Source organism: Culex pipiens, chromosome 1 (assembly GCF_016801865.2).
Source record: "Culex pipiens pallens isolate TS chromosome 1, TS_CPP_V2, whole genome shotgun sequence".
NCBI lineage: Eukaryota > Metazoa > Arthropoda > Insecta > Diptera > Culicidae > Culex > Culex pipiens.
In genome coordinates, this window is record NC_068937.1 from 34523127 (window position 1) to 34549345 (window position 26219).

The following is a 26219-nucleotide window of genomic DNA, read 5'->3' on the forward strand; positions in this document are numbered from 1 at the left end:
CCGTGCACCAATCAGTCGCCAGCCAGCGACAAGTTAAGACGTGTTTTGCTCGTGTTGTCATCTCGCGTGCTTGGAAGTTTTTGACGGATGGAGGTGGAGGAATCCTCCGAGGAGGAAGATTTTCGGCCCGTCCGCGGGAATAAGAAGCGGAAGAAGACCAGCGAGGTCACTGGAATCGTCATCGAAGGAGAAAAAGTTGAGAAGACCCTGCTCAACAGCAACAAATTCAGCGCGCTAGCGGGCGACAAAAACAACAACAATGCCAGTGCAGCAGGAGGAGGAGACGCCCCGGCGGTTCCAGAACCCAGAAAATCTGCCGGTAAACAAAAGCAACCACCTCTGGTGGTAACGAACTTGGGCTTTAACAGATTTCTGGATTTAATGGCCCTGTGCAAAGTGAAACCGGAGTACAAGCTGACCCGGAGCGGAATAAAAGTGACGTGTTTTTCCGTGGAGGAATATAACACCATTCGAGAGCTGCTGCTTGAGTACAAAGTGCAATTCTACTCGCACGATCGACGAAGCGAACGATCCCACCGGGTAGTTCTGCGAGGACTCCCAGAAGTGGATGTGGAGATCATCAAGGATCGACTCAAAGAGGACCATAACCTTGATGTTTTGGATGTGAAGGCCATCAAGCGGAAGGAAAAGTCCACCGCGGGTGAAACCCCTAACATTGTCTTCTTTCCCAAGGGACACACGAACCTCAATAAGCTGAGTGCAATTGAGAAAATGGGACCAGTCATCGTCCGCCTGGGACACGGAGCCAAGAATTGTTTTCCTAAAAGCCGATGCAACAACTGTGGGCGATTCCACAAAACGGAACAGTGTAACGACGACGTAACTCAACCCAAAAAGTGTGCTAACTGCTCTGGATCTCACGAGGGTCTGGACCGTAGTTGCCCCAAACGTGCGCAGTTCATCCAGTCGCGGCAGCAGGCGTCCAAGCCGAAACCGCCAGCATGGAAGAAGGACAAACAGAGTCCGGTGGTACCGTCGTTCTCCGCGGCGGATTTCCCTCCGCTGCCGGTTCCGGTCCCGATCCCGGATAAGCTGAAGAAACAGACCCACAATCCGCAGCTGATGCAGGAAGCAGCCAAGGAAACACTGGCCCTGGTGCCGGTGGCCAACCCAAGGCGAAAGGAGACGAGGTGCTTTACAGCACGGAGGAGCTGTGGAAGATGTTCCTCGGGGAGCTGTGGAAAATGTTCTACGAGTTTACCGCGCGGCTGAGGAGTTCCTAGACCCGCTCGGACCAGGAATGGGTGGTCGGCACCATGTCCCGCAAGTTCGGTGTGGATTAACTCCTGCCGTAGTGTATTTTTGTTTTTTATTTTATGTATTTGATCCCCGGTCCTAACCAGGTCTCGGTACCGAAGAGGACCTTATAAAAATAAATTAGCGAATAAAAAAAAAAGTCCGTGCACCGAAAAATATGCGCACGATTATCGTCTTGCCGTCTTGGGGTCCCAAAAAATCCTAGTAAATATTATGAAGTTAAGAAAAGTACTTCAAAAGTTATGCTAAAACAACGCTTTTAGCTAAATTTCGGAAGATTGTAAAAAGGGTGATCATGGTTTTTGAAAGACCTTTCCAACGCGTTTAAAAGATTGAAGATCTGACAACCCCATCAAAAGTTATGAGCACTTAAGTGTTATTTATACCTTTTTTTGGCCAGATATCAAATATTTTGATAAAAAAAAGGTGTCCGGATCTATAATGAGACCCATCGTTGGACAACGAGCCCAAAATATTGAAGATCTGACAACCCTATCAAAAGTTATAAGTACTTTATTGTTTTTAATACACTTTTTTGAGGCCGAATCTCAGATATTGATAAAAATAAGTGATATTTATACACTTTTTGAAATGTTAGTCTACATTGGACAATGTTCAAAATATGTATTCCGAGAAGAACTGAGAAGTTCACAAATATTTCATTTTTTAACAGCGAAAATTGGACCATAGTTGCTGAGATATTGGCATTATAAAGTGAGGGGCTGTTTGGGAGATACTTAGAAAACTTCAATTTTTTCGTTTGTTTTGCTTTTATTCGCTGTAGGGGAAATATAACCTTTCTAATCAAACACCTATCTTCGTCATATGGAGAGTTTGATGCTTGATTAAAGCTCCAAAAATACTTTGTAGGCTATAAACTTACCAGCAACAGCACCGCCTCGCAAATTTATGCCATTACTGGCCAAAAAGATCAAATTTAATGCACTTTTGATCATAATTTCTATTTTGCGAGACCATTTCCCATCATTTTGGTGGCACACACATCCACACGCAAGATCAGAGGTTAACTGCTTAACGAAAGTCGCCATCAATATCTTTTCACTTGCGCTAACGATTTCAAAGCGTTTAAGATAGAAAATTGCCTCCAACTACCGGCAACATGTTCTTTTGCACATTAGTTAGTCACTCACTTGAAAAAGAATCCCGAAACATGTAAATAATTAGCAAGCGCCATCAAAAAAACAAACGCGCGTCTTTTGACGTTTCAATTTTGACCACCCATTCCAATCGAAGGCTGAAGAAAACCGAGCGAGAAGCGAAGGCAAACAAAGAACAAAGGGTGGCCACCAACACCACCAACATGCTGGTGCAGCGCCTGTTGGAGTGAGCAAGTGCTGCCAGGAAACTTTCGCTATAAATGCTACTTTTCGTGAGTGTTCGCTTAAAATTTCATCAATTTTGGCAGCACTAAGCAGACCCAAAAGAGCGCTGGAAGAAAAAAAGTACTAAGCTGAAAATAGAAAAATGGGCGTGGCCCAATGCACTCGACTGATTAGAATGCATTTTTGAAATATTTTTTTAAAATGCTTGTAAAAGGAATAGCATAACTTTAAATAAAAGTGAAATAAATAGAAATGTTCACAAAAAGTTGCTCTACTCGTTGGTGTACATGGTTTTAATAAATTTCAAGGAACACTCCAGATTATCCAGCATCATTCAAACACGACCGCTTATTAGGCTTGAAATGGGCATATTTCCCCTATCTCAACAATCAGAGAACCAATCTTCAATGTGTCTTAGAAGTAATTCTAGTAAATTTTCTGAACTTTTTTATTAGTTTTTTTTTTTTCAAAAAAACATAACTCAATTGTAAAATGGCTCAAAATTTGCGGGTTATTGTACCCTAAAACATATCAAAAGATTTCAAAAATAAAAAAAATGCGGATTTTGGCAAATTGTTTTTTTTTTTTTGTAAAAATAAAGTTAATTTAAAAATTGGCAAAACAAAACCGTGTGCTATTTTTTTCTGAATAGTCCGCATAACTTTGCCCAAGATACCATTTCGATCAGAAAAAATCCCTCAAAACAAAATAATCGTTTAGTCATAGAGAAGGCCCCAAAAAAAAATTGGCCTGTTCAAAAAAAACACAAATTAAATCCATTTCCGGAATTCGGGATGATTGCTCTTTTGTCAATCTTTTCGACTGTCGCACACTTCAAATTAAAAACAATTTTTTTATGTGTATTACAGCAGCTGACGAGCTCATGTTTTTTTTTTCTCAGAAAGGTTGAGCGCGTGTGATTGGTTGGAACCGAAAGAAGGGTGGCCGCACCACCCACCGCCAACTCAAAAGCACTCAAGTCACGCGAGACACGCGGGTCAACAATAACAAGTGTGTGTGTGCGTGCAAGAAGAGAGGAGAAAGAGAGAGAGAGAGTAAAATACGGTGCGCAACAGGTTATTTTTTGGAGCCGATGTTTTCGGTCATCCACGTGCAAGTTTTGATTGTTATGAATTAGATCGAAAAAATGGGTGATCACAGACAAACCGACCGAAAAGTTTTGAACAAAATTTTTAAGCGAAGTTGCTGGAGAAACGGATTGTCGGCAGCCGAAGCATTATTTTGACCGATCTGTTTGTCTGTGATGTTATTTCCTGTTTTTTTCTTGTTGGGTTTGTACTGGCTTTTGGGAAAGTCGTGCCTAGAGAATTATCTGTATTGAATTGTGCGGTACAGGTGTTGACGCGGTTTTCTGGATGTTTTCGGATTTTGATCTCGTGTTTTTCACTGGAACATTTGGCATCGATGTGCCAACAGTAAGTTCTCAAAATATTCCATGATGCCAATAAAGCGCCGAGGGTTGACAATTTGAAAGGAAGCAGGTGTTAAAGAGTTAATATTTGCGCTCTCCAAATTGTTTCACGTGATAAGATCTTCGCCTTGCTGCTTGACTAATTGTTAGCTCAGTTTTCTGTGGGCTTGCCTCTAATTCTCACCTTTGCCTTTGACGTACACTCCACCTGCAACCACAAAGACACATATCTTTTCGTCCAGCAATCGCTCCTCGGATTCTGTCCGACAAAGATTGCTTGAATTAAAGCCCCGCCCCCTTTGTGGCACATTTCGGGGCCCCAGCAATGTTAAACAAACTTTACCACGTGCTAGAAACGTGGAGTTATTTTCGGATTCCCTTGTGGAACACCAATCAGTGAGGTACTCCTGGATATTAGCTCCTGAAAAGTGCTTAAAAAGTGCAAAAATGCCTCACGGCAAGAAAAAGAGGCGGTCCTCACCAGCAGGATCGGCAGATTTGAAGAAGCTAAAGAATGCCGAAGCGCTACCTGCAAAGCCAGGCAGTTTGAGCAAGGACGCTCAAAAATTGTCTGGAAACCAGTTCGCTACCCTCCCTGTGGACGTGAGCGAGAAGGAAGAATTTGAACGACGGGAAAAGTTGCCACCCATTTTTGTGAAAACATCGTCATCGGATTCGGTGCGAAAGTGGCTGACCGGATTTATCAAATCTGGCGCTTTACGAGCTTCCATTCGCTTGTGTGCTGATGGACTCAAAATTCTGCTACCTACCAGAAAGGATTACAACTACGTTCGGGATTTCCTGAACAACACAAAGATTGAATACTACAGCCATGACGATCCAGGTAAACGCCCCATGAAACAGGTCCTCCGTGGCCTGTACGACATGGATGTGAGTGTGCTGAAAGAAGAGCTAAAAACTCTTAAGTTGAACGTGATCGAAGTCTTCAAGATGACGAGACACAACAAGGACATCAAGTATCGTGATCAACTGTACCTGGTTCATCTCGAGAAAGGATCGACAACGCCGTCTGAGCTGAAAGCAGTTCGGGCAATTTTCAACATCATCGTGACTTGGGAACGTTATCGTCCAGTGCACCGTGACGTGACACAATGTTCGAACTGTTTGCAGTTTGGGCATGGTGGAAGGAACTGTTTCATCAAGAGTCGTTGTGCAACCTGCGGAGGTGAGCACAAAACTCAAGCTTGCGAAACAATCAACGAGAACATTGAAGCGAAATGCTTCAATTGCGGAGGCGACCATTCTACCAAGAATCGAAGCTGCCCAAAACGTGCTGAGTTTATAAAAATTCGGCAGCAAGCGACGACGAGGCACCAACCAAATCGTCGCAAAACACCACCAGCATACACGGACGTGGATTTTCCTGCTTTGGCGTCACCTGGAGCGGGATCTGTTCGAGTGGATCCAAATCTGCAGCCATTGCCGTTGAATCAGCGGCAAAAAGTTGCAGAGAACACAACACCTCCTGGCTTCAGTCAGCAGCCGAGAGAAAACCAACCAGCATCAACGGATGAAGGCAGCAGTGACCTGTTTTCACCACAAGAACTTTTGAACATTTTCATCGAGATGACAACAACACTGCGTGGTTGCAAAACTCGTGCGGAACAAGTAAGAACGCTTGGAGGATTCATCTTAAAATACAGTTCGTAGTTTACTCGTTCTAGTGATTTTGAATATTTCAATGGATTTATTTTTTTTAGTTTTAGGTTAGGATTAGCTGTTAAAGTGATTTTTTTTCTTTTTTACCCAAATGTATTCGATTCAATGCAAAAATGTAAAACAATTTGAAGTAAATAAATGAATGTGAACAGTTAATAAGAAAACGAAAAATATAACAAAGATGAAGAGCATGTAGCCATACCACTTAGAATGTAAATGAAATGTAATTATTATAAGAAAGTTCAATAAAGACATATTTAATTTCAAATTTGGAGTTATTTTCGTTCAAAATTTTCCACTGAGCTTTTCGCGCGCGCTGGATGGGTATCATCGTGATATGGACCATTGAAAGTGGGGAAGAATGGCCTCAACAAATCGTGCGTCCCCAAATCTTGTTTGCATCAGAAAGTCTGCGTTGACGTACACACTGCCGGTTGTCGTCACCCTGCTATAGGATAGGTGGCCGGAGCGTTTTGAGTCATGACGTTTAAACAATATATCCCGATAAGTGTGGACGCCATCAATCAAATGTGTAACTAGATCGGTTTGGTATTTGCGTTCGTTGGGGTGATCTTCACGTGAGTTGATGGGAGATATTGCACAGCAGGAGGAAGACGCCATGTCGGAGTAATCCTCTGTCGATTGAAATCTCTTTGATTTTGATGGATGCAAGCCACGCAGATCTATATAGTTCGACTTCTTCGAGTACCTTGTGTTAGTACTAATTAAAACATTTCAAGTTATCCAACTTACCCCAAAGATCGGCAGTTCAATTCCCAGCACAGACCAACCAAATTGGAGTAGAAAGTGCATCATCACACGTTGGACGAGATCTGACACCAAAGTTTCGCCTTTTTGTGAATACTATGAAAAATGTCCATTTTCAAACTGCGATATCACGAGAACCGTATATCTTAAAAGGTTTTCCAGGACTGATTTTCAAAAAAAAAAGTATTTCAGCAACCAGAGGTCCAATCTTCAGTGTCTCTTAGGCAATTTGATTGTAAATTTTCTTCAACTTTACGAAAAATAAAAATATTTTCAGGAATGGACAATTATTTTAAAAAATCTACATACTTGAATTTTTCAGTCAAAATTAAACTTTAAGTAGCTATATCTTGAAAACGGTACACTTTAGTACCGTAAAACGGGATGAATTTGATAGCCACGGGGTGACTTTGATAGGTTTGAGATTTTTTCGCAAAATGAAGAGTACAAATAAAATACGTACGGAATTGTATGGAATCATACTGACCGGGGTAGAGAAAGGTTCAAGGTACTTCTAGATGACATTTTCATTAAATTTTGAAAAGTTTAAAAAGTTAGTCAACTATAATTAAGGAAACGTTGATGAATAGCAATGTTTTCATATTCTCAAAGTGTCATGATTTTCTCAATGAACATGATTTCAAATCGGAAAATGGAAAGCATTTTCGGAATCTTCGGACAATTTTCCACTAGGAAAAGGTAAACGAAGTTAGTAAATAATAAAAAAAATGTGTTTTTGAAACATGATTAAATAAAATTTCCAGATTTGCAGGTATTTTCAATAGAACAAATTTCATACAAAATGTGAACACTTTTGATTTGTGCTTCGAATTCAGTTTAAAATGCAATGTGAATCGAAAATTGTATAAACAAAACTATTTTTAACAAGTTTTAGGACAAATTCTGACTTTTTAACAATTTATCTAAAATTTATAAACTTAGTTAACTAAATATAAACATTAGGGTAGGTACGTTTTTCAAAAAGTTCTCGGATCAAGTTTTAGTATGATTCCCCTTGTAGGGCATGCCCATAGGGACTTTCATGCCAAATATCAGCTCATTTGGTTGTAAACTGGCTGCGCGCATCAGGGTTAAAGTTTACATGGGAATTACTATGGGAAATTGGAACTTTTTGTTCAAGCGCTCCTACAGGTCTGGGAAAATCACGCGCCAACTTCTGGTATGGTCAGGCCTATGGGGAATGGTCTGGAGAACACCTTTCCCGAAGAGAGCATATGGATTCGTTGTTTCTAGACCTGGCGCATCGGCAAACAATCCGATGTCTCCGGAATCAACGGTTTTCCCTCAAAAAGCTTCAATTTTTCTATGGGCATGCCCTACAAGGGGAACCATACTAAAACTTGATCCGAGAACTTTTTAAAAAACGTACCCACCCTAATAAACATTAATTTTTTTTGTTAAAAACTATAACCTTAGCGTAGTACATTCGACGTAAAAATAAAATTTGAACACATTTAACCTGATTTTAACAACAAAAACTATGACTATCAAAGTCACCCCGGTATTCAAAATAGGAACTTTCAACATTTGAATGCAAAAAGTGTTTTAAAATGCATTTAACACTAGTTCCCTAGTTGACGAAATCAAAAATTTGAGCGAAAATTAACTTTTTGCGATGCTAAACATCTAAATTTTAAAAAAATCTTTTAATTTTTAAATCAACCCAAATATGCAGAACATGATTCTAAATGCAGGGGAATGTATTTTGAATTGGTTTTAGCTGATTGCACTTTTTTAGCAATATTATGCCCTTTTAAAATGTTAATCTTGATTTAATTTTTTAAGATATTGTTTTCGAAAAGATCGGAAAATTTCACAAATGTTTCATATATTAACATTGAAAATCGGACCATTAGTTGCTGAGATATCGACATTAGAAAATGGTGGGTCGTTTGGGTGAGAATTAGAAAACATACATTTTCCCGTTTTTAATTCTTTGCATGGCAATATCTCAGCAACTAAAGGTCGTATCAACAAAGTTCAAAAAAGCAAAATATAGAGAATTTTCTCAGATTTTCAAAAAAAAAATTCAAGGGTGGGCAACATGGACACTAATAAAAAAAATGAAAAACTGCTACTATTTTCAAAAAAGTTACCTAAAAATGGCTATAACTTGAAAACGGTGCACTTTATCAAAATTTCACTTCAGTACTTTTTGATTGCAAATTTGTTTTTACATCGAAAAATGAAATTGAAAAAATCGGTATTGATTCAAAAATTCATAACTTGGTCAAAGATTGTTGCCCATTCTGGAAATTTCTGAAAAGTTGGCATTTGATGTCCCCTAAAACATATCAGAAAATGGAAAAAATTAAAAATAGTGTTTTTTTTTTGCAAATCAAGTTTTAGTGACAAAAAGTGAAATTAAAAATCACCAATAAAATTTTACCGTGTATCACATTTTTCCAGTGTAGTCCTTATCCATACCTACAACATTGCCGAAGACACCAAATCGATCAAAAAATTCCTTCCGAAGATACAGATTTTGTATAGAAAATTATATGGGAAAAGTAATGATGCAAAATGGCTTCTTTGGACGTACCGAAGGCACCAAAAAAGTTTCAATCGGATTAAAAAATACAAAAATTAAAGTTAAAGAAAAAATACCGATTCCGAAATTAAAGAAAAAAGAGCGATTTTGTAGAGAATTGCTCATCTAGTTAGCATAGAGAGCACAAAGACATCGAATTGTGAAACAGGCAATTTTAAGGCAGTGTTCTGCTACTGGTAATGGTCTTGAAATGCAAATTGCAAAATAAAATTTTACTGGTGAATTATCAAAAGAATAGCCTAAACTAGAGGTGGGCAAAAAAAGAGCGAGCCGGTTCACTAAAAAGAGCGAACGAACCGTGGCTCAGAAAAAAGAACCGCGGTTCTTTTTAAACTTCGGTCTTTTGAATGAACCGTTGAAGATGGCATGATTGATGCTATAAAAATAATTTATTGAACTTAAAAAAAAAGTTTTAAATTTGTTTTTGAGAATTGAATATGCAATTTCAAATATTTAAATGCTAATAAAAGTTTATCTCAAAAGTAAATGATTGTCTAAACAAAATGAAAAAGAAAATCATTGTACAACTGATTGTACACTAATGTATTTGAAGCATTTCAAATTGAGCATTTCAAATTGCCTAATTTGTAAAATATTACCAAAAATCTACTGAATAGTTTAGAGATTTTTGAAAAAAAGAAAAAAAATTTTGTCCGATTAAACTTTAGCGTTTATAGACTTTATCGATTAAATCAGAATGTAGAAAAGATTTCACAGAATATTTTCTTCAAATAAAACATCAGCATTAGTTCGATTCTTGCAGAATTAAACGCAATTAAAAACAATTTTTCAGCATCCTAGATTTAAGTTTGGATGCCATTCAATTACTCGAATGTTTAGGTACGAGTAGAAATCTTGACAAAGAGACCACCAAAACTTATGGTTTCCAAGGGCATCTTCTCGTTTTCAGTTTGAACTAGTTTCATCAAATAATTTTTTAAGGTCCAATGTGAAATCTTCTATATATATAAAAAATTTCGACGGTTTTGTTCGAACGCGAATCGGTTCAATACGGAGCGTCGGATCGAGGTGCTCTTTGTTGGGTTGGGTTCGTATAAGCCCAAGGAAGGTTTATACGCTAATTAATTGACACTATGGCCACTCTGGAACCGATTCCGGAGCATCGGCAAATTGTATGGAGAAAGTTACGTAAAAACAAATTTTGATCACAGGAGGCTGAATGAGCAAACAAGCAAGAAACGTCAACAAACGAAAAAAAGGCAGAACGAAGTTTGCCGGGTAAGGCTTGTAACTTATAAAATCAAACGATTCTTAAAGAACCCCTTTTTATCCAAACTTTGAAAAAGAGCGAAAGAGCCGATCAAAAGAGCGGTTCTTTCTACTGAGCGAACGAAAATGAGCGGCTCCTAAAAAAGAGCGGTTTTGTCTAAACAAAGTTTCATTTTGCATCCTGTTGACAAAGTACAACTTTCCGTTTTTTTTTTTTTTTTTGTATGAACAATTATACACGAGAAGGGAACGGCATTAAGACACAAAAAAAATGTCCACGTGGTTTCTCTACGGTCGTCCTGTTTCTTTCAACTATGATTGTTGGGCTATTTTTAACCCTCTACAACCCAACCCCGCCTCTAGACGGGCTTAGATTTAAAGAATCGCCAAAAATCAATTGGAAGTTTTACTTGTTTTATGTGACTTTGCCAATGTTTTTAAATGTGTCATTTTTTTAGGGGTCAACTTTGGCTGTGTTTTTTACTAACATTTCCTATATTTTAAGTAAAAGGGAGTATGCAGTAATTTTGTTAGTATCCCAGACTATCCTTCTTAGCATTTTTTTCCAATTTAAATAATAATGGTGCCTTTTATAGCAGAAAATGTGAAAAACAAGCAAAAAATTGAAAAAGTGACTGTAAAAACATGAAAAATTAGATAGGCAAAATGTAATGATAGGAGGTGGTAGAATAGGCCAAATACTACTAAAAACAAACATAAACTAAACAAGATAAATGCAAATAAAAATAATAAAAATGAAACAAGAAAAACATAAAACAAGAGAAGTAAAGTTTTTCGTAGAACAAAAGTTGCTCAAAATGACCTCCTGAATACGGGGAAAAAAAAACGAAAAAAAATTTGGGCAGTAGAAGGTTAAAGCAAGCTAGAAAATTTGGTCCGGTGACTTTAAATTAGAGGTAGAATCAACATGAATCCATCGGTTTTTAGCGACTTTTCTGAAGAAAAGTCCTATAAAATAAATAAAAACCCAAAAAAAAGTTGCTCTAGACCCCCCGACGAAATATTTTGACGGACCCCCCGAATTATTTTTTCAATAATTTTATTTCCTTCCAGCCCAACCGCCCGGCGTGCCGGAAATCTGCAAAAAGTCTCTAGTCTCGTGCCCGGCCGAGGGCGGCCTCGAACTGTTCATCGTCGGCAAAAACTTTCTCAAGGACACCAAGGTGGTGTTCCAGCGGCGCAAGGCCCCGCTCGGGGGCGCCGCGACCGCCGGCGGCATCAGCGTGATGCCCTGGGAGCAGACCGTCATCCCGGACAAGGAGTACCTGCAGCAGGTGGGTTCGCGCTTTGTCTCGCGCTCTCTGGGAGTTTTTTTTTATTATTGTTTGTTTCAATTTGCAGACTCATCTCATCTGTACCGTCCCGCCGTACATCAGCCAGGACATCTGCGAACCGGTGGTAGTACAAATCTTCATCGTGTCCGCCGGCAAGCGGAGCGAAACGCACAACTTTACCTTCACGCCCAAGGGGCACCACACGGCGCTGAGCGCGTCCACCACGACGACGGGGTCGTTCTTCGGGTTGGGCGGTGGGGACGAGATTGGCCCGTCGGGGCCGGCAGCAAGTGTTGGTGGTGGTAATACTGGTCCGGCAAGCTTCAATTCTCTAAACTCTAGCTTTAGTAGCAACCAGAGCGAAGGTAAGCATCTCAACTGTGGGCTGACAGAGCGAATCTTCGCGGATTCCCTCCCCGTCTGAAGAGGGGGGGCAAGATATAGAGCCTCTCGATGGTTCACGCGCTCGAAACGGATGTATGCGAGGCTTCTAGAAGGGCCGGCATACGTCTGGAGCGAGCGAGATTATCGTAATATTAGGCAGCTACCGATGAGGCGATCCTCAAGTTGCTAACCACATGACTCCTATTGCGAACGCTCCGTTGATCGATCCAAGCAGTTTAAGCTGGTGTGAGTGTGCGGCCATGAGTGCGTTTCGAGGATGAGTTCGTATGAGCGACTGAACGATTGGGATCTCACACCTTCACCAGCAAGCTGTTGGCTTTTCACCTCACAAACACACAACTCACTTCAGGGTCCGTAAATGTGTTTTTTTTTTCTTTGTCAAAATTGGCACCGTTTAAAGTCACCCCTCATCACTTTGCGCGGATACATCAACCGATGCTAAGTGCGACCGGGCTTAAAATGTATGAGCGAGTGAGTCTGTTTGTCTGCGAACAACATTTTTCCAAATTTACCAAACTGTTGTGTATTCCGCTCGTGTCGTCTAGCAATTATCTCCCCCTCTCTGGAATGTGTCCCAAGAATGCTGACGAATGGTTGCGGAACTGCATGAAATATACCGAATGCTATAAAATGCAACAAGATAAAGCTTAAACTGTTTCGATCGCAAGTTAGAATAGTTTCCCATATCATGAAAAAATAGCCAATAACAGAAAAAAACCAACAAAAAATCAACAAGCACATCCACCACCACCACCACCATCAAAGAAGCAACAATTGGAGATTCAACGAGTCGAACGCAAAAACCGCCCCGTTTTGTAATTTTCTCCCAACCTCCCCCCAACAATCACAACAAAAAAACACAAACAATTTAACCCCTTTTTCTTTCACCAAACAACAATCTATTGGTTCTGTATGAATATTTAATTTTAACAATCAGAAATAGATGTAGAGTAGAGAGAAGAGAAGGGGAACTCATACCATCGCAAGAGAGAAACAGAGAAACCAGAGAGCGCCCCGAAGAAGATGATGATGGTGTGCGGAACCGGAAGCGGACAATCACGCAGACACACTTTGAGAGAACCGCGAAGCAATGCCCGAGACCAGGTAATGGACCAGTTCCAAGGTTGAAACTTTCTCCCATCCTTCCGCAAAACAAAACAAACAAAAAGTTTTTTTGATTCGCTCGCTCGCTCTCAATTCTCGCGATTTTCTTCCTCTCAGCCGATAGCACAAGAGACTGTCAGATGAAAGCGGTTGCGTTCTGCTCACTAAATGAGATGTCTCTTGGTACGTTCGTTTGATGGCTAGTTCGGCACTGAGTTCCGCACTCAGAGCTGTCAAAGTGTTTGTTTTGAAGAAACTCGCGCTAGTTCGCACGAGTTTCGTCGCCATCTTGAAACTGAAACTCTGTGCCGCACTTGATTTTTTTTTCAGTTTCATGCGAGTTCCACGCACACTGTCAAATGACGTTCGATTGAACCAAAACTGGCACCGACGAGTGCGGTACTCATTGCCGCACTGGCTCTTCAAACGAACGAACCATCTGTGGAAGACATGATTTCGATTTGTTTTCTTCAAACGAATTGTCCGGATCCGGAACATCCAGAATGGATCGTGGAATGTTCATATGGGCTAAGATTGCCTAAACTTCCAAATTCATGATTTATTTCCTTGGATATTTTTTTTTGGAAATGTCCTTAATCGAAAACACCGGAAACCGGTTCCGGAGTGGTCGTATTAGTCCGTGGAATTTCGTTTCTAAGAATCTTTGGGAAATGTCCCCCATCGGAACACCGGAAACCGGTTCCAGAGTAGTAATACAAGTCCATAGAATGACGATATGTGCTTTGAAGATCATAAATTGCAATTTCATGAAGTTTGATATGCAACATGATGTATTTTCGGGGGGGTTTTTTTTTGGAAATGTCCTCGGAAAAGTCCTCGTCCTCGAACACCGGAAACCATTTCCGGAGTGGTCCTACTAGTCCGTAGAATATGCAGCAAGGTTGTTAATCAATAAAATTATCGTCGATAATATTATCGTCTGACGATAACGATAATGGTTATCGTTATCGTTATTCCACATTCTATCGGCGATAATCTTATCGCCGATAATGGACGATAACTCATTTTTGAAATCTTTCTAAAATCGATTAATTCATCCATATCAAGTGAAATTTTCAATGCTTTCACTAAGAATATATTTTTTGAAAAAAAGTAAGTTTCAAAGTATAAATACTATACTAATACTAACATTTTCACAAAATACCGCATTTTTCGAAAATACTCAAATTTTAATAATTTTTAAACGAAGCTAAATTTTTTTTTTTATTTTACTATGGCAGATTGCAGCGATTTTTAGACAATCGTGCAACTTGTGGAAAGCTCTATACAAAAGAGCACACGTCAAACCACAGCATAAAAAAAAACTATCTAAGACACACACCCTAGTTTGGAACTGTTCTAAAGTGGTCGAAAGCATCAAAGCTCAGCCGAGACACACACCACTATAGGCGAGCGGGGGAGAAGGGGTAGGATTTCAAGTGTGCAAATATTTGGTGTGCAGATATTATTTGCAAGGGTGGAGAATTTGGTGCAAAGTGTGCAATAATGTATTTTTGTAAAATACTAAAATTTTCAAAAATTACCGTATGTGTTCCAAACTTCTCAAATTTTCATAATTTGCATTATGGGTATCAAACGAAGCGTAATTTTGCATGCTTCATACATACATTCAAATTATGTATGCGTCGTTTAATACCCATATAGAGGAGAAAATTGTGACGTCAGAAATGAACTCAAGTCACTCAAAGTTCATTTTGTGAGTGACTTTAACAGTTTGGCCTAGTTTGACAGCTACCTTGTCCCCAGTTTTTATGTGGGAGAGAAAAGAAGGCGAATACTTTATGAAAATCATACCTGTCAAAATTCCTAGCCTCAAAATTATGTCGCGAGTTGCTTTTCTCCTCTATTGCAAATTATTAAAATTTGAGTATTTTCGAAAAAAAATACGGTATTTTGTGAAAATTTTAGCATTTTACAAAAAAAGCTTACATAGAGTGAAATAAAATTCAAATTTCGCTTCGTTTGATACCCATCAGATTTTGAAAATTTGAGTACATTCAAAAATATATGGTATTTTGTGATTTTTTTTCTGGTATTTCTTTTTTTTTCCATAATGCATATTTTCCAAATTTGGGAGTTTTGAAAAAATATGGTAATTTGTGAAAATTTTAGTCAAAAAAAAATCTAGAATAAAGTGAAAAAAGCAGATAAGCCTCAATAATTTTATCGTTAACAACCTTGATATGCAGATAATCTTGAAAAGCAGTAAATTCAGATTTCAACAAGTTTGATAGACAACATGGCGTGTTTACATGAATTCTTCTGAGTTGTCTCCCATCGAAACACCGGAAGCTGCTTCCGGCGTGGTCACTCATAATTTGTTTTCGGAAATGTCCTCCATCGAAACTTGAAACCCGGTCCCGGAGTGGTCTTCATAGTCCGCTTGATGTCCGGATGGTCTCAGTTAGCTGTAACTTCAGATGCCACAAAGTTTGATCTGTAACATGTGTTTCCATCAAATCTTTGGAACTCCGGAAATTTGTTCCGCCTTGTCCTATACTTGGATCAAAAACCGTGATTTTTGTAGTATTCACCCCTTTGTAGACAACGTTTAAGACAAAGAAGTTCCTTCAAAATAACGGTTATAGAATCCATGATTCGCTAAATCAGCGTCTGACGTTTCATCTGCAAATGTATTAGTGAGATCGAAATTCCTCCACACAAGAGAGAAGAGAATTTCCGGTTCTTTCCACATTCTCTCTCAGTGCGTGCTCAGTGAAACTCTTTTGATAAAGATTCTTCCATTGCAAGTAGTGCTTAACGTTTCAAATCTTCAAGTGCATTTTAATTATTTGCATGAAAATCCCGGATTAAAAGTATCGGATATACGTGTGCTTCAGAATACGACCGGTTTCAAATGCTTCTCGAAATCTATTGGTCTATTTCTATTGAAACCTATTGAAACGAAATCTTTAGTTATGTTCTTCATATTCGATTTGCAATCAAACTAACTGCTCCTATTGAACCATAAACCAAAAAAATACATGTCGCATTCATCTAAGTTTCCACCATCTTTTTTTCTCCCCTCTCCTTAGTTCTTTAGGTGTGCTCTCACTCTGTAAAAAGAACAATAACTCGCGTACGTGAACATCGAGTAACTCACACAGACTGCCCATGCCGCACAACGTGCGCTAACCTACATTGAGATTAAACAGTAAAATCGTTTCTGAGAGCATCTTTGTTTGCTCGGTCACGCACGTAATAATCATCAACTGTCATTCAGTCGTACTCACTCACTCGCTCGCACTCACTTGCACTCACTCGCGTGATCATTGCCTAACTGTGAAGCCGAGCTCACCTGCGCGAGTCACTGCTACAGAGCTGAGCCAACACAACCTGTGAAGAATCCTGTTCTAAGAGCCGTCTCTACTCTCACACCTTCATCAGCCTTCATCGTTGCCCGTGTTTCGTCGTAACGGGCACGTTCTGCTGTATCGCGCGCGCGCGCACTCGCAAACCGGCGTGCGCCACGGTTCCATCAAGGGTACTGATAACATATGCCAAACCAATATTTTTGAACCCTATATTTTTGACCTATTGTTTTCGAATGTGTTCTTCATATTCCTTTGTTTTTCTATTATTTTTTTCTTTGTTCGACTAAATATTTATTAATCTCTCTTTTCGTATAGCCTCTAGAGTGAGCTCGCGTTCATTCTTGTTGCGATTGTTTTCATCCGAAAGTTTTTTTTTTAAATTCTTTTCTTCCGCAATCATCCTTTCCTTATTTTTCGTTCTGCAAATCGCAATACACTCTGTCCCAATTATTATTTACGCCCAAACGCATTCGAACCAGTCTTCCCAGCGAAGCAACGACACGCTCTCTCTCTATCAGCGCCACCGTGCTTCTCATACACACACGCGCGCGTTATTGTTCTCTCTCCACCACAACCACACACTCTCTCTCGCTCAAATATCTGAAAGCCCAACGGCGCGCAATCGTAACAAGCTATTGAGAGAGAGATGGATGCAGAGTAGCAGCAGCAGCGAAGCAGTCTTCCCACACACACACACAGCTCATCATTTCAGCGCGCATCGTCGATTGTTCTCTTTCTCTCTTATTTCAGTGCCAGCACGACAACAGCTATGGTCAACTAGTTTTGATTTTTTTTTTACGAGTGAAAATTTCTTTGATCTGGAATCTGTCGGTTCGAGGTTGGGACTACGATTGGCCTTAATAAGTTTGCTTGAAAATTGCTACCGTCCTAACCTCAAACCGGTAGATTGCTTGAGTCAGTGGATTATCGAGTTTGGATGCAAGTGCGCTGTCTACTTTGAATGTGTCTGAAATGTCGTCGTTTTTGCAAGCCTAATGTGGTGGCAAAGATGTTGGTAGAAGCTAGGAGGACTACGTCTACTTTTTAAACTTGAACTTGCTCGCGTTGACTGCGATGTTGAGATTTTTTTTAAAAAACAAACAAAAAACGCGAATGTTTCCACCAATTGCGATCGATTCCTTGAATTCGTTAAACTTTTCAAGCTCCGTACAAACTTACGCACATAAACCCGTACCGGGATCAGGTGGGAGTTAGCTGGCCAGGGTCGTTGGTTTGATTGAGGATCGAGCATGTGAAGCGGAGTGAGTGTGCCACAGGTTCAGAGTTACGTTTGAACCGTTTTCAGTTTTTTTACGTGTATGAGTGTGCTAAACAGATCAGAGAAGTTTTCTCAAGTTCTCTTTCTCAGCTTTCCCGCAGATCTACACCGTCTCGACGAATACCGTTTACCCGTTAGCTTCTAAGACTAGCCATAAGTTTCCGTTTATGATCTATTGTGTAGATTTAAGGCCCAACACGCATCAAGCGATATACGATCCTCGATTAACGTACGCTTGTGTTGTTCTCTTTCTCTCTCTCTCGTTTCTGTCGTTTCTTCGACGCAGATGTCTCAGCGAGCAGTGAAGCGGCGTCGGCCAAGAAGTCTTTGTTCCTGTGGGGTTCACAGCTGGCCAACGCCGCGGCCGTCCAGGAAACGCTGGACACGGGAATGATGCCTCCGCCGGTGAATGTGCTACCGTTGAGCGGTGGAACGACGAGCCGACGGCCGTCACTGCTGGTCGAGCAGCTGTCCAACATGTCGTCGCCGCCCAACTTTAAGGCGGAACTGCTCGACGAGAGCAGTCGCAGCCCGAATAACGAAGACTCGCTGGATCGGTTCCCGGATTCGACGGACAATTCGATCGACAACAGCCACATTCTGTACCGGCGGAGAAGCGTTCGCCAGCCGAGCATGGACATGATGGACGAAAGCTCCAGCATGTCGATGCTGATCAACGAAAACAGTGCTATGGACTGTGGATCGGGTGCGGGCGGTCCAATGATGGGCTTCCGGTCGGGACTGAGCACGCTGATGGAGACCAACGAGGTCAGCAACTCGGCGACATCGCCATCGGCATGCGAACTCAAGGTCATGAACCTGTGCATCAAGCAGGAACAGCAAATGTCCGCCACGACGCGGAACCAGATCGAGCAGATGATCGCGACCACCAGCAATTTGGGCAACTTGAACGAAATCAACCAGATCAAGGCACAGCTCAACGTCGAGGGAATGCTGAACGCGGCCGTTTCGCCGGGAGGTTCCCTGGAGAAGCCGCCCGGAATGCTCGAGATCAACTCGGTTGTATCGTTGGCCAGCAACGCATCGCACTCTCCGACGTCAACCGTCATGATGCACAACGAAATGCCGGGTGGCGCAACCAACACCAACCACTCGCCGCTCTCCCAAGACGTGATGCTCAACTCCCAGAGCACGATAACGGTTCCATCCCCAGGAAATCTGGTCCTGTCATCCCCCGGATCGTCCAACGAAGTGAGCCCCCACCCCCATGCGTCCATCTCCCCGGACATCATCCTCAACCCGACCATTTCGCCCACCTCGATGATGTGCACACCCTCGAACGCAACGGTCGCTGCCACGGCCGCGGCTGCCGTTGCCGCAGCTGCAGCCGTTTCCGACGGTGCCGCTGGTCTGCTGTCGAACCAAGTGTTCAACAACATGGCCGCCGTCGCCGCCAACATGATCGAAAACCAGCCCCAGGAAACCACCCAAGCCGTCCAGGAAATCATCCTGAACGCCGCGGCCGAAATCCTCACCTCCCAGGAACCCTCCGTAACGACCCAGTCCACGATCAACGCGCTAATCTCGATGAACGCCCAGGAAATGATGACCACCTCGTGCCAACCGCAAACCCAGGCCATCATGTCCCAGCAAACGCTGATGTCGCAATGTCAACCGACCGCCATGATGACCGCCGAATCCATGGCCAACGCCCTGCAACAGCAACAACAGCAGCAGCAAATCGTCCACAACATGCTGACCGAAAGCCTCCACCAGCAGCAACAGCAAGCAACCGAATCTCTCATGCTAAACCTGGCTGCCGCAGCGGCCGCCGCCAGTCAGCAGCAGCAGCAGCAGTCCGTCCCGGAACAGATGGAGATTGGCAATCCGATCATGTCCTCGACGGTGACCTCTACCGTGCCGCAGCAACAACAACCCCCGCAGCAGCCAATGGACACTAGTCCGACCCAGCAGCAGCAGCAGCAGATTCCTACCCAGATGGTCGTGGAAACGGCCGGCGGGATTCAGGAACAGCAGCAGCAACAAGCCGTCGCTGCGGCGGCGGCTGCAGCCGCGGTTGGGGCCAACGCGAGCATACCGCAGGAGTTAACCATCATGTCCGACAACGATCTCATCAGCTACATCAACCCGAACGCGTTTGATGCAGGTAGGTGCCCCGGGTTTTAAAATTTTAGGAATTTTCAAAAATTTTAGAATTTTTTGAAAATTTTGATTTTTTAGATTTTTTAGAATTTGCTAATTTTTGTGAATCTTTTAAATTTTAAGAATTTTCTAAATTTTCTTTTTTTTATTTTCTGTTTTTCGGATTTTTTTGAAATTTTGTGATTTTTTTTTTAATTTTTAGAAATTTTTGATTTTTTTTCGTTTTTTTGTTTTTTGAATTTTCATTTTTTTTTAATTTTCTGAACGTCTTTAATTTTCAAAATTTACGGAATTTTCTAAAATTTCCTATTTTTAGAATTTTCTGATTTTTTGTAATTTTCTGATCTCTTTCATTTTTTTTGTAATTTTAGGAATTTTTGTAAATTTTCTTAATTTTCTGATTTTTTTTTACTATTTTTCGAAATTTTCTGCATTTTGTGATTTTTTGAATTTTTGGAACTCTCTGATTTTTTTTCTGAGGTTTTTGAATTTTCAAAATAATATTGAATGTTTGAGTTTTCAAAATTTTCGGAATTTGCTCAATTTTCTATTTTTTCTGAATTTTTGAATTTTCAGATTTTTTTATTTTTTTAAATTTTATGAATACAATAAATTTTCTATTTGTTTTTAATTTTTGGATTTTTTTTTAATTTTGAAAACTTTTTAAATTTTCTAAATCTTTGATTTTTTTTTTTGATTTTTTAGAATTTTCTAATCTTTCTGATTTTTTTAAATTTTGCGATTTTTTGTAAATTTTCTAAATTTTCTGATTTTTTTGTTTATTTTTTTTCTTAATTTTTATAATTAATAATGAATGCCGTAAATTTTTTGTTTTTTTTTTGAATTTTGGAATTTTTTGTAATTTCTATTTTCTGAGGTTTTTGAATTTTCAAAATGTTATTGAATGTTTCGAATTTTAAAATTTTTCGGAATTTGCTAAACTTTCTAATTATCAGAATTTTCTGATTTCTTTATTTTTTTTTATTTTCTGAGTTTTATGAATATTCTAAATCTTATTTTTTTTATTTTTTGCTTTTTTTTCAGCTTTTTAAATGTTTTGATTTTTGTATTTTTAATATTTTTTGTATTATTTTATTTTTTTAATTTTTTTTTATTTTATGAAGTTTTGAGTTTCCTGAATGTGGAAAGTTTTTGATTTTTCTGATTCTTTTGTTTTTTTTTTATTTCTGATTTTTTTTTTAATTTTCTAGATGTTTAAAATTTTTAAAATCTCTCAAATTTTCTAAATTTTCTGATTCTTTTAATTTTCAGAATTTTCTATTTTTTTTTAATTTTCTGAATGTTTTAGTTTTTTAAGTTTTGTAAATTTTCTAAATTTAGTAAATTTTCTTAATTTTTTTAATTTTCTACATTTTTTTAATTTTTTGATTGTTTTAGATTTTTTATTTTTCTGAATTTTCTCAATTTTGATAATTTTCTATTTTATTTTTTTTTAAATATCTGAATTTTTTGAATTGATTTTTAGTTGATTTTCTTGAAGTTTTTGATTTATTTTTTGTGAATTTTTGGATTTTAAGTATTTTCTGAATTTGGTAATTTTTTTGACTTTTTTCAATTTTCTGAACATAATTTTTTTTTATGTTCGGAGTTTTTTGAATTTTCTAAATTTTCAGAATGTTCTGAATGCTTAAAATTTTCTAAATTTTTATAATATTTATATTTTGTGGATTTTTTTAAATTGTCTGATTCTTGTTTATTTTTAGATTATTTTTTTTGAATTTTCTGTTTTTTTTTTATTTTTTGGAATTTTGTAATTATCTAATTTTGCCAATTAATTTTTTTTATTTATCGGTTTTTTTTTATTTTCTAAATTTTCTGATTTGTTTTGTTTTTTGTATTTTCTGATTTTTTTTTAATTTTCTGATTTTTCTGGAGGCATTGATTTATTAACAACAATTTTCTCTGAGAAAATTATGCTCACGCTCCATGCATATCTAGTGAGAGGATGTTGCGAGAGAATGGGGATGAGAACGAGATTAGAGAGAGTGTTAATGGGAAAATCAGTGGAATGAGAGAGGAAGTCATGACAAACTCATTTAAAATAGACAACCCTCCTTGGAATTTTAAACATCTTTTTTTTTCTGTAAAACAGTTTTGCTTATACAAATCGTATTTTTCTATCTTCCCCCTCATCCGAAAACCAGTATAATCCGACTTTTACAGCCACATCATTGGCTGGGCTACCATCACGCGCTTAGGTTGGTGAGGTTGAGATCGACGCCTTGGCGCATCCGCGAGCATCCTTCCCCCCTGCCACACCTAAACCCCTTTTTGCCTTCCTAGAAGAAAGAAAGAAAGATAGAGAGCGAGAGAGCGAATCCGCTAGGTGCAATAGCGACGAGAGTGTCAATGCGAGAAGCCATATTACTAAACTATTGTTACGAACACACACACACACACACATACATAAACACGATTGCTCCTTGGAGTTAGATTTTATAAGGTTATTTTGTCGATTGTAGAAATTGGCGCCAACGAGCAAAAGTGATCTCGAAAGATTCATAATGAATATCTACACGACTGTTGATAGCTGAGAGAGAGAGAGAGAGAGAGAGAGTTCATAGCGAAGAGAGTTCTAGTAGGTACTAAACACACACACACAAACACACTCAAACAACTTTTTAAGCTTAACTTTTCTTTGTTGTGAACACGCCGTTTTTACAAACTTTTTAAAATATTTCTACCGTTAGCACAGCTGGTTAGGTCGGCATTATTTATTGAGACGAAATAAAAAACAAACAAATAAATGACGACATATTGTCGACACTCTTTTTTGCTCTACGCACGACTACATTGCACCATTTAAACTATTTAAACAATTCACTCACTCTCACATACACACACAAACAAGCAAACTTTTTCTTACCGACAAGCAAATTCGTCAACGTGTTTCGCGCTTTTCTCAGTGTAATTCTCAAAAGTTTAATCAAAAAGACAAACTCACTCACTCCTACACGATTTCGGCAACAAAAAAAAAACAAACAAAACTAAAGGAGGTATTAGACTATGACCAACACCTAAACAAACTCGCACTTTTTGCATTTGTTTGCAGATACGTCAGTTTGGCAAACGGTCAAACACGAAAAAGTGCGAGTTTGTTTGTTTGTCACAGTCTAATACCACCTTAAGACAGACAGACAACGCGCAACGGTTTCAGCGAGCTTTTCAGACAAGAGGGAAAAGGGGTAGGAATCGGGAATTAGGGCTACAGCAGCAGTACTGAGTCCACCTCAACCTGGTGCTCACGTGTCACGTTTTGGACATTTTGGCAAAAGAGTCATAGGAAGAGGAGGAAACACACAAAAAAAATCAATTCGATATTACAAATTTTTATAGCCTTAACACAGTGTCTAAACCGAAAGAAGGTACGTTTATTAGGAGGAGAGGAAAATTTTAAACTTATGAATGTTTACAAATTTTTTATTAGAGATTTTTTCTAACGTAAGCCATTTGGAAATTCAAGATATGAGAGAAAGGTAGAGAAAAAGAGATAAAGAAGAAGTTTAGGTCAAAAGATAAGTACACTACAGTAACCCTCACCACAGACTGCCATACAGATTTTTTAGGGAAGTTATATATACAAATTAGAACTGAGAATATGCATGTTTTTTGAAATACTTCAAAAAAGAGAAAACATTATCAACTACTAAAACGATACTAAAAACTTGTGCGTGTGAAACTCTCGCAGGCCAACCTTGTGTGTGCAGAGACGACAAGCAAAGAGATCCTTTGGTCAAAACTGATATTATGAGCCCCTACATTTTGAATTAGCATGAACATTTGACCATGTTGACACCATCCCGTCTTCTCTCCAAAAATTTCATATTAGTGAAGAGAGAGAAACTATCATCGGATTCTTAGCGCCACAATTATTGTTATTATTCTTTCTTAGCAGTAGAACTCGTTATTAAATTAAGGTAATTCCCTGATTTCTTTAAGCTCAACCAGATGTCGATTGGTCACCAGTTTTTTTTAATATTATTATTATTAACATAAGTTACAAGTGTAAGCCTACAAAATAATAATGTTTCATATTAGTTAGTGACTGTTTTGTTTAGTTTGAAGGTCCACTCAATTCCCTAAATATTGAAGAAGAAGAAAAAACGAAGAACGCACACACCCACTCACACTCGTATACATTAGAAACGAATGAAAAAAAAAACCGGACAGACAACGATTGGAACAAACTGATAACCTGAAAACCGAGTCGCTTTCGGGTAAAAACTGGAAATTTTAAACAAACAAAAAAAACTTTATACAAGTCGTTTTTCTATTGGATATTTCTACGTATTGATGTACTTCAAAAGATCGAGAGAGCTATTAAATTCTATCTGTATTGTGTTAAAAAAAGTGTGTCCGCTTTCAGTTGCATATTGTGTTGTGAAAATCCCCTTATTGTGAAATCCTCGAACTAAATTAAAGTCCAATCGGGGAATTTTTACTGAGAACTTTGTCTCAGGGGCTCTATTTTTATAGGTGTCAATTTAAAAAAAGAGTTGCAAAATTGTTGCTATTAGGTACGTGAATTTCACGTCCTTGTTTCGGTCTGAAACGCATCAAGTTACTGTTACTGTGTTCTTTTCCATATTGGTCATGTCTGGAACATAAACACTTACACTTTTTTTGTACACATGGATTTGAAAAAAAAACTGTGGAGCAGGGAGTGAAACAAATGGGGGGTATTGAAAATATTTAGAGTTTAACTTTCAAATAGGAGCATTTCAGATATTGCAAAAAAAATAGTGATCGATAACAATACTTGCTACTTTTGACGAACAGTCAATTGGTTCCACTTTGACAGTTCAAAATTGAGGCCGTTTTGCGAACCACTATTCAGCACCCAGCTAAAGCCCTATGTAAATGTTTATGTACGACAGTAAAAAAACACGATGAAATACCTTTTCTGATCACGTTTTTTTTCATTTTAATGCAAAAAAATAAATAAAATAGACAAGACAACATTTTTTCGATGGATCGATCCCCTTGGAACGAGGTGTCAAGTAGGACCTTTGCTGTCAATAAGGGCCGAGAAGTCAATTTTTTAAATTGATTGAAAAATCAATTTTAACTCCTTTGCTGTCGTACAAAGGGTCATTGTATTCAGAAAAATAAGTTTTATTGTTGTGAACAATAATATTACAAATTTAAGCTTAATTTAAGTGCCCATTTCGATGTTAATTTTAGGTAAAAATAAGGATATTTTTATATATTTTTTGCAATTCCGTCGTGAAACTACTTACTTTTTCTGTCATTCTTAAACGACGAAATAGCCTACTTTTCTGTACCAAAAATAACAGAATCGAATAGCAACACTTTTCAAAATAAATGCTGAAAAGTTCTACTTTTCAGCACTGAAATGGAAAATTGAAAAGTAACACTTTTCAACATTTTTTTGATTTAAACGATTTATTGACAAAATACATGAAAATTCACTGATGTTACTTCAGCAGGGAAACGTTAGCAAGGAAAATTTTAGTTCTCGTATTGGCCACCAGATGGCGTCATTGAAATCCAATTTCATTGCTCACTTCACGTCGTCAGCAGGGAAAAAAATTGTGAAGACAACAGGGAAAGTGAAATTTCCCTGCTAACGTAAACAGGATTTTTTTTTTTTTGAACTATAATTCGTATCGTAAATGCAATCTTTTCAACAATATACTTTGATGTATTTAAATTAGTTATATTTTACGTAATTTAATGTCTTCAAATCTGAAAAAATATTTTCCCTGCTAAACGTAACAGTTACTGTACAATAAGAAAATTTTAAAGTCATGGTCATGGATCACAGAAATAGGCAACCAAAATTATAATTTAAGTTAAAATTTACAATCAAACTTGTATAAAAAGGTACTCAAATATGTTGGTGTAAATACTTTCAAATCATTCCTGTTCTTCAAGTGTTCAGCAGCGAATTCTATCATTGGAGCGTGGCTTATTATTGTGATGAGCATTTTCCTTGCTAACTTCACAGTTTCCAAGCCTTCTTGTTTTTTTTTTTTTTTTATATTATAACTGATGTTCATGTTTTTAGATAATGAGTAGGTATGTTTTTAATTATACACTAGCACATTTTACTACCTTTTCATAAAAGTACGATTGTAATGTAAACTCAAATAAATATTTAGCTTGAAATAACAATACAACATCTTTTCTGATTGGATAACTCTTAAAGATTTGGATTTCCTTGCAAATATTTCTTTACCATTAACCGCTTGATATTAGAACGTTATTTTAAAGCAATTACATTTCTACATTTTCCGAAATTTTTATTTTTTTAAGATAGATGTCCCAGAATATATTTTTAAGTGAAGTCTCATACAAATCAAAAATGTTTTCCTTACTAACGTAACAGT

The 26219-nt window shown here is 38.5% G+C and overlaps 1 protein-coding gene across 5 annotated transcripts in view; it reads left to right on the forward strand.

Moving 5' to 3' along the window:
• LOC120418098 (nuclear factor of activated T-cells 5) overlaps positions 1–26219 on the forward strand; it is a 100367-nt gene that overhangs the window by 54073 nt on the left and 20075 nt on the right. For 4 of the 5 annotated variants that reach the window (XM_039580367.2, XM_052706786.1, XM_039580366.2 and 1 more), the window contains 3 exons: positions 11378–11598; positions 11666–11963; positions 18008–19849. In XM_039580367.2, coding sequence (XP_039436301.1) covers positions 11378–11598; positions 11666–11963; positions 18008–19849 — 2361 coding nt within the window. Of the gene's footprint in view, positions 1–11377; positions 11599–11665; positions 11964–18007; positions 19850–22010; positions 24217–26219 lie in introns of those variants that run through there. The other variant, XM_052706795.1, reaches the window with a different exon arrangement.